The 16,025-nt window shown below is 34.8% G+C and overlaps 1 protein-coding gene across 1 annotated transcript in view; it reads left to right on the top strand.

The window, feature by feature from the left end:
• The window catches only part of SLCO2A1 (solute carrier organic anion transporter family member 2A1), a 58,498-nt gene that overhangs the window by 19,879 nt on the left and 22,594 nt on the right, over positions 1-16,025 (top strand). The window contains exons 2-3 of the mRNA XM_039360092.1: positions 10,622-10,759; positions 15,316-15,478. Of these exons, the coding sequence (XP_039216026.1) occupies positions 10,622-10,759; positions 15,316-15,478 (301 nt within the window). The remainder of the gene's footprint in view (positions 1-10,621; positions 10,760-15,315; positions 15,479-16,025) is intronic.

Here is a 16,025-nt window from a genome sequence, read left to right as displayed (position 1 = left end):
AATGATGGGTGACCAGTCTATCTTAGTTCTACCTCTCTTTATTACCCTTTTGAGATTGTAAAGCTACATGTGATTCAATAGCAGATTTAAGCCTTATTTCATCATGATAAAATATAAGCTCTTATTAAGTTCTGTTATTAATGCCAGTGTTCCTTCAATTATCTTAGCATCCTGTAGTAATTCTGGCATTTTGAAGTCATTCATACATTCAGTATAAATGTCTCTCATGGGAAAGAACAAGATTACTGGCATTATGCAGCCCCTCAGCTGTATGTGTTTGTTTGAAATATTAATTTTATGCTTTTCAGGACACTGCTGCAATTGAGACAAGTGAGAATGTTGAAAATTACTTAAGCAGGGTTTCCTAAAAAGGCCAGTGCTTTTTCAAGCATTAATTTCATCCAGATATCTCACTGTTTGCTAGCAGATTTCTTCAATAATAGTGATTGCCAGCCAAGGCATAAATTGTGCCTTAAATTAGGAGAAAAGAGTTTCCATTAGAGAATTCAAATTGTCTTAGTCGTTTCTCATTGATCCCAAGACAATGGCCTTGTGTATTAGGGATGTGCGACTTTTTCTGAAGCCAAGATTTGTAATTGGTCTTTAGATGATATGCCTGGAATACACTCCAAAAAATAAGGGGACTAATTTGATTTTATACAATTAGGTTTAGCTAAATGAGGTAATAGGCTTACTCCCCATGTATTTAACAATCTTCCTTTCTGTTAATAATTACTTTGAAGTGGCAACTTTCAGAGCACTTTCTGGAAATGCGTGCAGATCAGGGACCATAGAAAATGTGTGCTTTTGTAATGTAACATCACAGGAAGGTTCTGTTACTGAACTCTAGAGCTGGCCCTTTGTCATTTGACAAAGTGTGGCAGCTACTTTGTACAATTAATTTGGGGTATAATAAAGAGGTAGAAGAGTATGAAGGGGCTATTTAAGAGATTGTTGTTGCAGTTTCACTGAAGGAACAGCAGGACTTTCTCTTTCAAGTGATATATAATTTCACAACCTTGGGTCAAGTAGCAAATAGGTGCTATGCAGTTGAAAATTAATTAGTCTGATTGCAGGTGCAGACAACCTGATGCTTTCTAAATGTTGGAGTCGTGGCTCCCCCAATTTTTTCCAATAGCCTTGCTTCATGAGTTGTTCCAAAACATCTTTTTCTGTACTAACTTTACCTACTTGTCTACTTCTGCTTTATTGAAACTTTATGCTTAGATGCACTGATCTTCACTTTGAGAACGTGGTTATCCTTTAAACTTACCGATCTTATTTTTCAGCCCCCACTCCTCCATCTTTCTCTTCCCTACCCCTGTCTTGTTCATTCTTTACTTATAACTCTTTGAAATCTGGTTAGTGACAGTTGGACGGAAGTAATTAATTGATGGCAAAATCTTCCTTTGATAGAGATTCTGAGTTTTAATACCCTCATCTCATCGTAGCTTTAAAGCTTTGATTCAAAAGTGCTTGCAGAACCACCATGATTGTTATAAAATAACTTGTACTGATTTTGCATTCCCCACACTTTCTATGGCTACAGTGTCTGTAATAACCTGTTTGGAATTGCTCTTGCTCTCTGCACATCTGACTCATGTTTCATTTTATCTTTTTTTTATCCCTCTACTTCTGATCTATCAAGTTCATGTCTGATTATTTAAAACAGACTTTAAAAAGTGTTAAAGAGTTTAATTAATTTTTTCTGGGCCAGAGGTTATAAATATGGATTTGGGATCCTCTGTTCTATTCCCTATCATTATATGTCTATTGATTTTATTGTTATAACTGTATAATTAATTATTAAGTCTTATTTCTGATTATTGAAATACCTAGAAAGGCAATGACCTTAAAAAAATCTCTTTTGTCCCTAATTCTTAACATGTTCCTCTCTCTGTGGAAGGAAACTGATATTTTTCCTGTTATTATCAAAACAAGTTTTGGCAATGCAATTTTGGGGGCAAATTTTTATTTATTACAAAATTTATTTGCTCTCATATCGTGTCATACGACTCTGGGCAGAAGGGGTTGCTCAGGGGCGCAGACTACAAGTTGCCAACCTCTGGCTTAGAACTGTGTGTCAGTTAGGTCCTTTTAAATATCATGATGTCTGTCCAAAGTTTTCAGCTCTTACGGTCTTTTTGGCATACCTAATAACAGAACTGTTTTTAGATGGATTTTTTGACTTTCATAGAAAGGGCTGGCAAACACAATTTAGGGCATTTTAAAGAACAATTATTTTTTTAAAGCTATGATCTGTGAGATATCTTTAAAATGTTATATTTCAATCACTTTTAAGTACTTCCAGATATTACAAATTTCAGCTCTCACAATTTCTGAGTATTAATCATGTGGACAGTGGTAGTCGTCATCAAAACCAAGAGAAGGGCACTATTTGCTTATTCTTGCAAATGTCCCTGTATTAACACTTTATGAAATAGAAGTTTCCTTACATGGTTCAGCCCTTCAGTCCTAGTAGTCCTTTATTATATACCTTAAAAGAGGTTTTATACAACTGATGTATTTACCTATCAATCCAAAATCTTTAGATAGTGAAAACACCTCTGCTGGCTTTTCTCAAGAGCAACCAAAATGATATTGCTTGAACATAACTCTCCATGAATTAAGATGTCCAAATACAGGACAACCTTATTTTGGGCGTGTTATAAAGCACATCACTTAGAGTAGATTAGTGAAGGTTAACTTAAACTTTGGGCACAGTATCTTGCATTTGGAACAGTGAACTTAACCCCAGAAGACAGTTTGCCAGTAGTGTTGCTCCAGTAACTCGCAGGAAGAGCAGAAAGGAACAGAATGAAAATATCTTTACTTATAGTTGTTACATATGAATAAACTGTTATTCAACATTAATTTTATTGATTAAAATTGTTCTCTTCCCTGATTTGTAGAAAGAAAGAAAAAGGATAGATGAACAAAGAAAAGCAATTGAGCATGTAGCTTAGTAGCAGTCTGTAGGTGCTCATTTCTATCTATCTGTCTGTCTGTCTATCTATCTATCTGTCTATCTATCTATCTATCTATCTATCTATCTATCTCTTAGTCATAAAGAAATGCTACATAATAAGGCTGGTTTACTATTAAACAAATGTAATATAATTGGTTTAAATTTATGTAGGAATTCACACATTTCTGAAAGCCCATGTATATAGCTATCCTATGTGAATAAAATGCACATACCTTGCAAGGAGATATCTTTTCACTGCCGAATTTGTTTCATGGAGTCCTGATTTCAGAGTAGTTTGTGAGAAATACAGGAAACAAAACGGAATAAAGAGAATCCATTCATTCAGTACAACTCCCTCTTTTGACATGTATCACCAGTATGTGTGGGGAGTGAAGGAGAAATACCATCAGAAAACATTTCTCAGTGGTGGATCCTATTACCACCCCCACCATATATTCTGGCACAGGGATTGGACTTTTGTATTCTTCAGGGTTTTTCAGTGCAGATGTAACATTCACACCTCAGCAATTCCCTTTGCATTACTTAGACATGCTTAACTGGAAAAATACAGTACAAATAAGGATGATTGTCTTTGGTTTCTTGTTTCTCAAGATGATGATAAGGCTTTCAGAAAACTCCTGCCTTTACTTTTCCTCTGACAAAGGATTCCTTCAAATGAAGGTTTTGTGCCAAATTGAGATTCACTCTGGACTGTTCTGTCTCACATCATCTTGTATGATAGGCTGAGTCCATGCTTTACTCCTTATCCTTGATTTTATATAAAGATATATAAAAGGGAAGTTGCTTTTCTGGAAACAGAGAGTAAACCCTTAACGCTAAACCATAGTAGGATTTTATTGATAATTAATTCCAGGGGAGTTACTATATACATAAACTTCGATTTTTGTGAGCTAATGCTGCAACAATGGCATAGACTTTTTTCTGCCAAATCTCTGGAAATGTTCAACAGTGCTTATATTTTATAGCAGATGTTTAAATGTTGCTTTTAGAAGGGTAAGCAAAGTTGTTGACTGTGTTACTTTATATAAGCTATTCTGGTTGCTTAATGTGGACTGGATACATTTGCATTAATTACCCTGATAGCCAATACCAGAGAAGAAACATATTTTATTGCTTTATGCCCTAATCTATGGGTGTTTCAGATACCAAGATATGCTATAACCCAAATGCTCATAATAATACTTTACCCTTTTTTTTAAAAAAAAAAAACCCTTCCAGCAGTGACCTATATCTTTTTCCATATATGTTTCATTTAAAGTTTAATAAAAAGATGGTAGAAAACAAAAAGCAGCTGCATTCTCCAATTCTCTTCTTTGCTGTGCTATAGATCTTCTGCAACTAAGCCTTAGAAGGCAGACCATTCTGTCAATTCTGCATTTTGAAAGTTTTCATTTATTTTCTTATTCAACTATCCCTAATAAGTGTATTTCTTTCTATATACAGCTATCTCTGATATCTACATTTTAATTATATAATCTCTATATGTAATTGTTGCCTATACAGTCATTTCTAGCATGTAAGTTTCTATGCATGCATCTTTTTGTAAGAGATGCTTTTTTTGCTATAACTGCATACTTTTTCTATAATTGAACATGGATATGTATTATGGAGGAAAGCTATGGCAAATCTAGACAGCATACTAAAAAGCAGAGACATCATCCTGCCAACAAAAGTACGTATAGTCAAGGGCATGGTTTTCCCAGTTGCAATGTATGGCTCTGAAAGTTGGACCATGAGAAAGACTGAGCGCAAAAGAATTGAGGCCTTTGAACTATGGTGCTGGAGAAGAGTCCTGCAAGTCCCCTGGATCAAGGCGATCAAACTGGTCAGTCCTAGAAGAGATCAACTCTGACTGCTCTTTAGAAGGCCAGATCCTGAAGTTGAAATTTAAATACTTTGGCTACCTAATGAGAAGGAAGGACTCCTGGAGAAGAGCCTAATGCTGGGAAAGATCGAGAGCAATAGAAGAAGGGGATGATGGAGAATGAGGTGGCTGGATGGAGTCACTGAAGCAGTAGGCGTGAGCTTAAATGGACTCCAGAAGATGGTAGAGGAGAGGAAGGCCTGGAGGAATGTTATCTATGAGGTCGTGATGGGTCGGACACGACTTCGCAACTAAAAACAACAATGTATTATGGTGAATTACATAACCATGAATACAATGCCAGGTTTTATTCTAGCAAATCATAACATTTACTTGAAAAAATAAGTCTGTGATGGATTTTTTAAAACCTCTCCGTTCTATAGGAGTTGGGCATGAGAAAATAGACATTTTAAAAATAAATTGTGGTTGGATTTAAGCTATTTCTATAAACAGTTTGCAGTTATGGTCATTTGTCCAACTTTCAAATAAACATCCAGGCAATGAATAGGGGACTTAAGAAAACACAGATGTATAATGTTGGGTGACAGTGTTGTGAGACTCTTTTAAAATGTTCCTGAATATGTCAAGGGGAAAACCCTGTTTTAGCCTGGGAGAATGGCTCTGTGCCATTCTAAGAATTAACTAGAGCTATCATATTTTTGGTACTTCCAGCTTCTCTAGATTTCATATGTATGAAAAACCATTGGCTTATAGGACTTGTCCACACTCAAAAAGCTGAACGGCAGATTGAATTTCCCATACGGAGCACCTTTTATGACCTACTAAGATCACTCTTTCCCAGTAAATTCCTTCCTAATGTGTTAGAACCAGACTGACTTATTTTTACCATTCAATTCAGGAGAGCCAAAAATGATTTTCTGCAGTTGAATGTACTAATGAAAAGAAACAAGCTTCTTGGAAAAATACTAGTATATCTCAGCAGGAGCTAGTGTCTCACTTCCATTGAGAAATCTGGATAGCTTAACTGATTTTAGCCAGATGCCTTTTAATAGACAATTCCAATGTCTTTTTCTGTCAAATGGAGCATCCGGGTAGCAACAGAATTTGGCTCTCCCCCCCCCCTTTTTTTCCCAACTTTTAAAATGCATCTGCCTAAAATCAGGCCACTTTTGGTATCAGTAATAAGGTTTTTTTAGTTTATTTCATCTAATTTACTTTCAGGGAAATGTTAACTGCTATGCCATCTGGATTCTATTTCCCATTATCTATCTTTTTTTCTCCTGTAGGAGGAAATATCTTCAATTGTTAATGTAAGATTAAAACATTCTTTATTATTTTTATGTTTACCTGCTTACATGAAAATAAATACCTGAACTTTTGAATTCAGTGATTTTGACTGAACAGACAAGTTTAGAATGCCATTGCAAACTAACATTAAAATTGCACCAGCAAATATCATCTTAAAGGTATAGCTATAAAAATAAAAGCAAATTGAAATGAAAATGAAATCCAATTCAGATTAACAAATCAAAGAATCCATATACAGAACCAGGCTCCTCCAGTCACAAATACATAGAACTATCTGTATGTATTAGTAGCAAATAGCAACCTAATTAGGCCAACAAGTAATGGCCCTTGGAATAAAAACATTAGGGCATTTTCCTGTTAAGGAGTTTGAATTTTTTTCTCATTGACACCATGGCTTCTTTGCTCTCCTGTATTGTTGTATAGAACTGAACTGAATATTATTTCCAGAATGCATAGCTGAATGAAGATTGGCAGGGGAACTGAGGTCTCAATGTATGGAGGGTGCCATGTTGAGAAATGCTGTTTTTTATTGTGGGCTGCTTGAGACTCAGCATTTAGAATAGTTTATTGCCCTATTATTAGACCTCATCAGTGGTGGGATTCAAATATATGAACAACCAGTTCTCTGTATGGATGCCGCTTCTGGAAGTCCATTCTGGGCCTGGGCAACAAAAAATTAGCTACCGGTTCTGCTGAAGTAATGCGAACCAGCTGAATCCCACCTCTGGACCTCATCATGAGCAAGCATATTGATTAGAAACATATTGAGCATACATAGTATGTAGAGCTTCTTTTCGGCTCAGATAATACAGATAGATCCATTAGATTAAGATGTAGTTGCCCCAGTAAGCATAAAGCAGCATGGAAGATAATCATCTTTTAATTAAAAAAAAGAATTGGATTTGTTTGATGCTCACTTTATAAATGTTCTTGTTCCTAAAGTGCTTCTCTGGCATTATTATAACTTGGCTAAAAAAAAATTAGGATATGTAAAGAGGAGGAAGAACTATCTCAAAGGAAAGATTAGGTTGTGTTTTTATGGGGAACCATTTGGGATTTTAGGACATGTACTGAGCATTTTTATGAAATGGTTACCAGAACAGTTACGCTTATCATATTGCTTGATCATTCTTGATTCTGAGAAAAATTATTTTCATATGCAGCCTATTGTTGTCACTGCTGCTCTAACCAAAAAAAAAAAAAAAAAAGAGGGGGAGAGGAAGAGTTAAAAAAAATTCAGAGTGTAGCTTAAATCCCTTTCAGATAATTTTAATGTATTTATAAATCAAAGCCAGTGGAAACATTGCAGCTTCATTCACAATTGTTAAAAAGCCATACAGAAAACATACTGTGCTGAACAAGTAGGCTGTGCTCCTGTGGTGTCAGTCCGAATTCCAAGGAAAAGAACCAAGAATTTAATCTGGATACTATTAAGAAATTCTAGCTTTTTTGATCACAGTCCAGATCTTGGAAATGCTTTTGATTTTCCTTTCTATATATACAGCTTTCCAATATATCTCATTCCTGTAAGCCATGCTGTTTTATCTCAAGAGGCACTGTTTTCTGGGCCAGGGGTAATGTTTTTTACCTCTATTTCTTCATGTATATTTTGCTTGGGGGGGGGGAAGTTCATCAATACATCTTTTCTTCTTAAATTGTACACTACCCTGTTTGTCATTCATAAGTAATGTGTGAATAATGCTGACATAAAAATGTTGAAACATTTTCACCAAATTATAAGAGCTGAGTAAATACAGATCGGAATAGAGTAAAAGTCTAATCTTTATCATGAGTAAAAAAGGCAGTCCCGTTATACTGCTAGGGAGTAACCTGTTTTGCAGTTAATGATGCAAAGTAATAAGTTCTGTTAGGAAAATGACTAGCCATCACAGCCACTTTTGTTACTTATAAAAGAGTTTTGAGAGGACTTGTTATACAGAATTTTTAAAAATCATAATAATATAGAGGAGAATTTGGCATGAATTTCTCAATCTCCCTTTGAACTGTGAAGCTCTACTTTATCCATTCCTTTTCTAACCTCACGTTTCTTTTGTCTCTCTGTGTTTCTATTGTTAAATATTATTTGAGTTAAGAGTTACAAGAGGGGAAGGAATGTTCCGCTAGTGGCCTTGATTGGGAAACTGTTCTTTATTATCATTGGCTAAACAAAAATGTCATGCAAAAATTAGGTTTGCATGTATGCACAAACACACACGGAATGTAATATTGCCAGCCTTAGTGTTGGAACAGAGGCCAAAGGATCTCATGGACGCCTGTTCTATGTCAAGCATAAACAAATACTGGAAACAGTTAAATTTATGATAACCCTCCTAAAAAAGACAATCAGCAACAATGGGGAATTGAGAATTAGAAAAGCCGAGAGTTGGAAAAATTGTAGTCTAACTTAAGTTTTATTTGTCATTTTAATATTTATTTAAAATATGCATCTATTACCTGTTGGGCAGTACAGGCTCTTAATTTATATTCTACAAGCTCTTTTGCATTTCATATTTCAAGTTCTGATTATTTAGTGATTTATTCAATTTTTATCCTGCTATTATGTTTTATATCATTTTTGGCTTTCTTTTCTTTCACTCAAAAATACATATTTCGATGCTGCTTCCTATCATAATTGACCAAGCAAGATCATAATATCTAATATAATGTCATAGAAATATATTAAATAAATAATTGCTAAATCTTCCCTCCAGAAAGCTCGGTCTCTATCAGCAGCCAGTTTTTGGTTAAAGATTTTACTCTAATACTCTCTTTATCAAATATTCCCACAGTTGGTTTCTTTATAAAAGTTCCGGAATAGAATTAAAGAAAACTAGTGTACTTGGCCATTAAACTTGCATAGTGTCATGCCAAGCAGTAGTGAAAGACAGTATTTGCTCAACAGAGCCAGATTAATTTGATGCAGGGAGGGAAGAATGCAATTGCAAGTAGAACAGCAAAACTCCCAAACATATTTTGTCTACCTGTGTACTTTGAAAGTATCTTGAAAATACCTTGAAGGCACCTTGAAGGCATGAAGGAACTGAAAATATTTAGACCTAAGAAAAAAGGGCTGAGAGGAAATAGGATAGCACTCTTTAAATATCTGAAAGAATGTCACAGAGAAAAAAAAAAAAGGCCTGTTGTCTGTCTTTTCGGAATTCAGGACAAGGAAGAAAAGAGTTATGTTACAGGAAGGCAGAGCCTATAAATCTACTTACTATTAAACATGTAATAATAAGAGCAATGCAACAGTGGAAGGAATAAGGATGGACTCACGATCGCTGGTTGTGTTAAAATGGGGCTCGACAGCCAGATGCTTTACTTTTCATTCACACATTGAACAGGGGTTGAACTTAATGCCAGAATGGTTTTTTCAGATTCTGTGATTCTATTGTACATGTTATCTTATTCCTTCTTAAAACTTACTTCATTTTTATTGCTGATTTTTTATGATACATATTCTCTTCTAATTTCACAATCTCTATTATTTGGCTACAATATTTCTCTAAGGTGTTTTTTATGACACATTCAAATTGGGTAAAGGTCTAGTCACTAAGACTCCATATTTCATCTTTTAAAATGATGGCAAGGAACAATGCTTTATTTTTATCATTATTTTATTAATATAACACATCTCAAACAAACAGGAATTTTTTGGTTGTGATTGTAGCTGCCAAATCCTAGAAAAGTCTTTTAAATGCAGTGTATGCAAGGAAATATGGACAAAATGAAACCACTAAGAAACAAAAGGAAATTTATCTCAAAAATGCAAAAAAATTAAATGAATAAATAAATAAAAACAATGTTAAAGAAAAGCCCCAAAGAGTAAAAAACAAACAAACTCAGACCAATCCAGTAGCAGAGGAGAGGAAAAATATGGCTTGCTGGATCACAGAGTTAGAGTGAAAGAATAACATAGGTCCAGGTTTTTTTAGCCTAATGCCAGATTTATTTCTTGTTTGTTTTAACAAGCATTTATTTCATGTTAAAAGCAGAGCATGACGACATGATCCCTATGTCAAACAAGAGCTAAATTAATGATTGGAGTAGAAAGCTTTGACCATCAGAAGGCAATGCATTCATCAATCACAAGTTTATATATGTGTAACTTACTGTCAGTCTAACATGCTACAAAAATACACAAATCGCAAAGGAAAAAAAGACTTTTTCCATCTTCTTTATAACTCCAGTCACAATATTTAAATTTTTCTTTCAATACCATAAATTCAACCCCTCAAATATTGAAAATGTGAACTCACTGACCTTGAAACCATCATGTATGGCAATGGATCCCAATTTTTTTTTTTAAAAAAAAATGATTTTCAGATAAGCAAATCCTCTTCAGATGTTTGTGACTTTGGTTTTAAGTTTATGTACACATTTGGTTACTATTTTGCCTGTAACTTAGAATCATCCAACAATATTATACAGATACATATTGGCACTTCCTAGGCCTCCATTATGGTGATACATCTAATTATGCATCTTCTTGCTAACAGGTATTTGTGTTCTGCCATGGCCTGATGCAGCTGTCTCAACTCCTCTACAGTGCTTACTTTAAGAGTAGCTTGACTACCATCGAGAAGCGCTTTGGCCTCTCCAGTTTGTCCTCTGGCTTTATCTCCAGTTTACATGAGGTAATTGTATCAACTGAGCCGCTTCAGGATGAAGCTGTTGTAGGGTTACTCCAGCTGAACTTCCAAAAAGTGATGGAAATATGGTTATACCAGTATCTACTGAATTACATTGGATTAATAGGCTACAGATAGGCTATACAAAATTTTAATACAGAATTTTAATACAGATTAATGATGAATGATGATGAATGAATAAATCTGAGAATATAAAAATGAGGCATAGTGAGTACGGTATGTGTCACATGTTATCTGTCTCTACGCATACCATGTGTCTAAGATACCATGTGTTTTCTATGGCATCTAAATTAAAAATAAACAGTGGTAAGTAGAATTACAAAAATTGTCTATCTGTGTGTACATGTGCACTGCATTCTGAGTAATGCATCCAGGATGGGGGCCTTAGGTAATTTCTGTGTCAGTGAATTATAGTATATTGTAGCAACATCCAATCACCTATGACATGAAATTGGTGTAGCAATGGCTGGATGACTCTGGTAACTTTAAGATGTGTGGACTTCAACTCCCTGAATTCCACAGCAAGCCTGAAGTTAAGTCCACACATCTTAAAGATGCTAAGTTTTGAAAAATAGAGGTCTGGAATATATTATAAATTATTAATATGGAAATGATCTTAGAATGGAGGAATCACCAGCATTGAGGTCTTACCTCTAAAGAGATGTATTTGGAGATTTAGTTTTTTTGGGAATATTTTTTTTATTGCAACATCAAACCAGATTTGGTCCATTTTTAAAAATATATATTACTGGGCTTTTGCTGATCTTTCTTGTCATATCAAATTTGGTCCCATTCTGTTTGATTTTCAGAGAGATAATTTGCTGATGGAAGGCATCCTGAGCCCTTTACAGAATTTCTTTCCCACATTTGGGTAGGTTGGAAAGAATAAAAAGGAGAGCAGAATCACTGATTAGAAATTAAGATAAGAATGTTGCATAGTTCCATAAGGAAAAAGAATTGCCAAATCTCCTATTAATCAAACACATAAAAGCAGCTAAACTTTTATCAGCATCTTTCATTAGATATTGTAATAGGAAAATGTCCATTTAAATAGGAATCAAAACACCTGGAGATAAATGCAACAAAATATCTTTTAACTGCAACAATCATTCCTTGCCAATGGAATGCAGAAAAGCTCTGAAATTTCACAGGTTATATACACTCTGAAATTATACCTAAGAATTATAAAAGGCAATGTAAATAACAGCATGTTCTTTACACCCGGAATCTGATAAATACATGAGATGATCTTACTATGGGCTGATCAGGCACCATTAAGTTCTACTTTTCTAAGATGTCTCCAAACATGCTGTTCACACTGATATCAGCAACTTATAAATAATATATTTTATTGTACTCATGTATTGACTCCTTTCACACCAAGAAAAGACTACAATCTGGTTTTTAACTATCTGTCTCTTGCCCTTCCAGGGTCATCAGATGGTTTCAGTTTGCCTGCTCCTTCAGCTGTAGAATTTAAGATCCCTCACAGTGATAGTATTTATAAGGCTAAAAATATGATTTGCTCCCCATAATATGTTTCACATTCCATTATCCAGATTATTTTAGAGTAAATCAGTTATTCTGATGTCCATCTTCATTAACCTCCTCCAGATCAAGGGTGCAAATTTGTGCCTTCCAGATGCTTCAGATTATAGTTCCCATAATTCCTTCAGCTGACCATAGTGGCTGGGGCTGATGGGAATTAAAATTTAAGGAGGCTGTAGGCTTTTATTCCTGATAATTATAATAATAACTATGCATTTCTTTTAGATTGTTCAATTACACATGATAGGCAAAATGCCAGAATTAGAATCCTTGAACTTCCCCTCAACTCATTTTTTTTAACCTATTTTATTCAATATTCCAAATTGTTGTTTCTAGAGATGTTTCTCTTTCCCATATTTGGGTAGGTTGGAAAGAATAATCTCTTTTGAGCAGCAGATTTAAGATTTAAGTGGCAATAAATCTCTCCTAAGATGCAAAGTGAGGACAAACATTGTCTTTACCTTTCATTGTGGTGAATGTTAAAATATTTCTATCAACTCACCATAGTTTTAGGTTCATTGTTCAGGATTGTTTTAAGAAACCCTTCCCTAACTATGACTTTTCATATGCATTGAGATGGAACAATTTCCAATCAGGGTTTATATTGGCCATACTGATCAAACATTCTGGGAAGTCAATTTCAGTTGTCTGGTAGCCCATGGGTCAGCCAAGGCTGTTTTGTTTTTTATATCGTCCTCAGAACTATTTTATAAAGGTTATTCCTGTATAGAGGTTTACAGCTGAGAGTTTTATATTGGGAAGGGCAGAATATGTAGCTCAGTGTCAGAGGACATGTTTTCCTGAAGAAGGCCTAAAGTTCAATTTTTAGCATCATAAGATAGACATTAGAGAGCCACTACCTGTCAGCATGATATCTTGTAGTTGGTATGTGAGGTGTATTTGAGTGTGTCTCTGCAAATTTGAGTCCATGTCATTTGCTTTTCTAAGGAATAGGTGCTTTCTATGAGGATCGTTTGAAAGTACTGAAACTGGGCTTGTATATTGTAGTGCATCCAAACACTGTATACTGTATGTAGAAGTGGATATGATTAAGACCAGCTGATATATGTAAAGACTGGATTTTGTGTTGTTTGGATTAGTCATATGAGCCCAACTGTGATTTATTCTGTAAACTATAAAATATGTATCTGTGGAGATTCTTAGTCTTTCAGGTCATGGTTGTCCCAAAGATGCTTTTTCAAGAGGCAACTGGACTTTCTTGTTTTTCTTTGAAAACGTTTCACTTCTCATCCAGGAAGCTTCTTCAGAAGCGAAATGTCTTCAAAGAAAAGCAGGAAAGTCCAGTTGCCTCTTGAAAACGCATCTTTGGTATAAAATATGTAGAAATTCAACAAAATGTCTGCAGATGCAGTTCTAAAAAATCACTAAAAATGTTTTGCAATTAATATGTTACAAACATCAAAACTCTTTGTCTCAAGCTGAACAGCCTCCAGATGTGTGGACTACAATTCCTAGAATTTTCAGCAAAGGCCCTTCTGGCAAGAAATTTTAGGAGCTGGTCCACATACCTAGAGGACACCCAAAGTAAAGTTGTTTCAACAGAACTCCAAGTGCATTGCCTCATTTACGGTAGGAAACACAGGAACTTCTTAAGGATTTTTTATAATAAAAAGATCTGGTCTTATTCTTGAGGTTACCATCAAGTCTGCTTTGTGATGTTCTTCCCTGAAAATTTCTTCATGGTCACATTTATTCTAGCCCACAAACAGCTATCATTATTGTCCTGCCAAGTACATATGTTTTTGCTTGGAACTATTTTTCATGCTTTTTCTACAAGCTTCCCTGCCTGATCACCGGGATTGTAGGTTTTCTCAATTATATGTTGGAATGACTCCAACAGCTGGGCCCAAAAAAATGATTCTAATGTACAGATGGAACAATGGCAAAATATGTGGCTGAAATGATTGAAATGTACCTTATGTTTTATTAATCTTATGGTTTTTATTAAAAAAAATTCTTTTAGTATATGTCACAGAGAAATTGTCCATAATATTTAAACTTCAAATTTATGTTAGAAATGTGAATAAAAAGGAGCATTTTATCATCTCTGGTGGATGGGTCAAAAGTTAGAAAATTCTGAATTCAAATACATTCACCAATTAAGAAGATTTTAAAGATTAATATACAATTGAAACAAGAAGGGTTTCTTTTGGGATTGATGGACAAACAGTTGGAAAAAAAGTTATGGAACTTGTTTTTATATATGATGCCTGCTGCATGATTATCATATGCACAAATATGGAATGATTTTGTACTATCCACAAATGGAGGAATGATTGTTGTTGATGATGGAACTTGCTGAGACGGCTAAATTGACTTCTTTGATCAGAGAAAAGATAACATCTACATTTATTGCTGACTGAAGCCCCTTATAGACTGTTTGCATGAAACAGAAAATAATGAACTTATGATTTATGCTTTTGAAGATTAGATTATAGAAAGAAGAGAGTTGTGTTGTAGTAATAGAATACGACGTAAAGCTGTATTGAACTTATAACTGCTGTAAAGGTCAGAAGCTAATTTTTTGCATTTTTCTTTCTTTTTTTTAACTTTTCTTCCCTTTCTAGCACTTTTAGCTTTCTCTTTGATCTCTAACTTCTTCTTTTCTCTTTTTCACTTTATATTAGTTTGTATTAGTTTTACATCTCTTTAAAAAATCTTTTATAAAATTGTATATTGAAAATAATGATTAAAACCAAGAAAGGAGACTATGTGTGTGTATATTTTCATATATACGGTATGAGTGTGTGCATGTATATGTATGTATATATGTGTGTGTGTGTATACACACACACACACACACACACACACACACATTCACAATTACAGAATCTTTTCTAGTTCTAAGACAGAAAACAAGCAAACGAAGGAGGAAAAGAAGAAATCCAGATGATCCTCCTCATCTTGTGAAATCACTAACTTGTGTCCTTTGGGATCTCCTAACACATCTGTATATTTTTGTCTCTCCACAGATTGGCAATGTTATCCTCATCATCTTTGTTAGCTACTTTGGGAGTCGAGTTCATCGACCTCGGATCATTGGCCTGGGAGGCTTGCTGTTGGCACTAGGGGCCTTCCTTTTGACTCTTCCACATTTCCTTTCTGGTCGATATGAATATTCTTCAGCACAACTCTGTATGTAACTTTCTAGAACTCTTTTCTTCTCCAAGTCCTCTGTAGATATTTGAAAGTTTAGTGGAGCTCCCTGCCTTCTTCTTCTTTTTTGCTTTCTTTCCTACCTTCAGTTTAAAAGCATCCCCAAATTCTTGATTTGTTCTTGTTAAATCCTGTGTGATAGGTATGTGATTCTCTCTAGCAAGTAAGTCTGGAGGGTTAGTTACATGTTAAAATAACTTGGCCTTTGGCCATCTTAACTTCCAAAATTCCAACAAGCTATGTGCAGCCTCTGTGAAATGACTTGTCTACTCTGAGGATGCCAAGCTGGATCAGGATCAGGTGAATTTGAGGCAGTGCAAGTTTTCTTTCATGGGTGTCATTGATTATTGTTTTATATATTGAATTATTGCTCTCAAAGTATCAGGATTCTTTGATGCTACTAAAATGAGTAGAAACCGTCCGCAGATAGAGAAGTAATAATAATCAGAATATTGCTGTATAGTACAAGCCTTTTCTTTGATCAAACTCCTATTAAAAAGAGAATTTTCAATCTTTATATGATATA

This window comes from Crotalus tigris, unplaced genomic scaffold, assembly GCF_016545835.1.
Source record: "Crotalus tigris isolate CLP2741 ecotype Arizona unplaced genomic scaffold, ASM1654583v1 scf7180000019154.1569036, whole genome shotgun sequence".
NCBI lineage: Eukaryota > Metazoa > Chordata > Lepidosauria > Squamata > Viperidae > Crotalus > Crotalus tigris.
The sequence above is the reverse complement of the archived record's forward strand: the minus strand, read 5'-3'. Positions and strand labels throughout refer to the sequence as shown.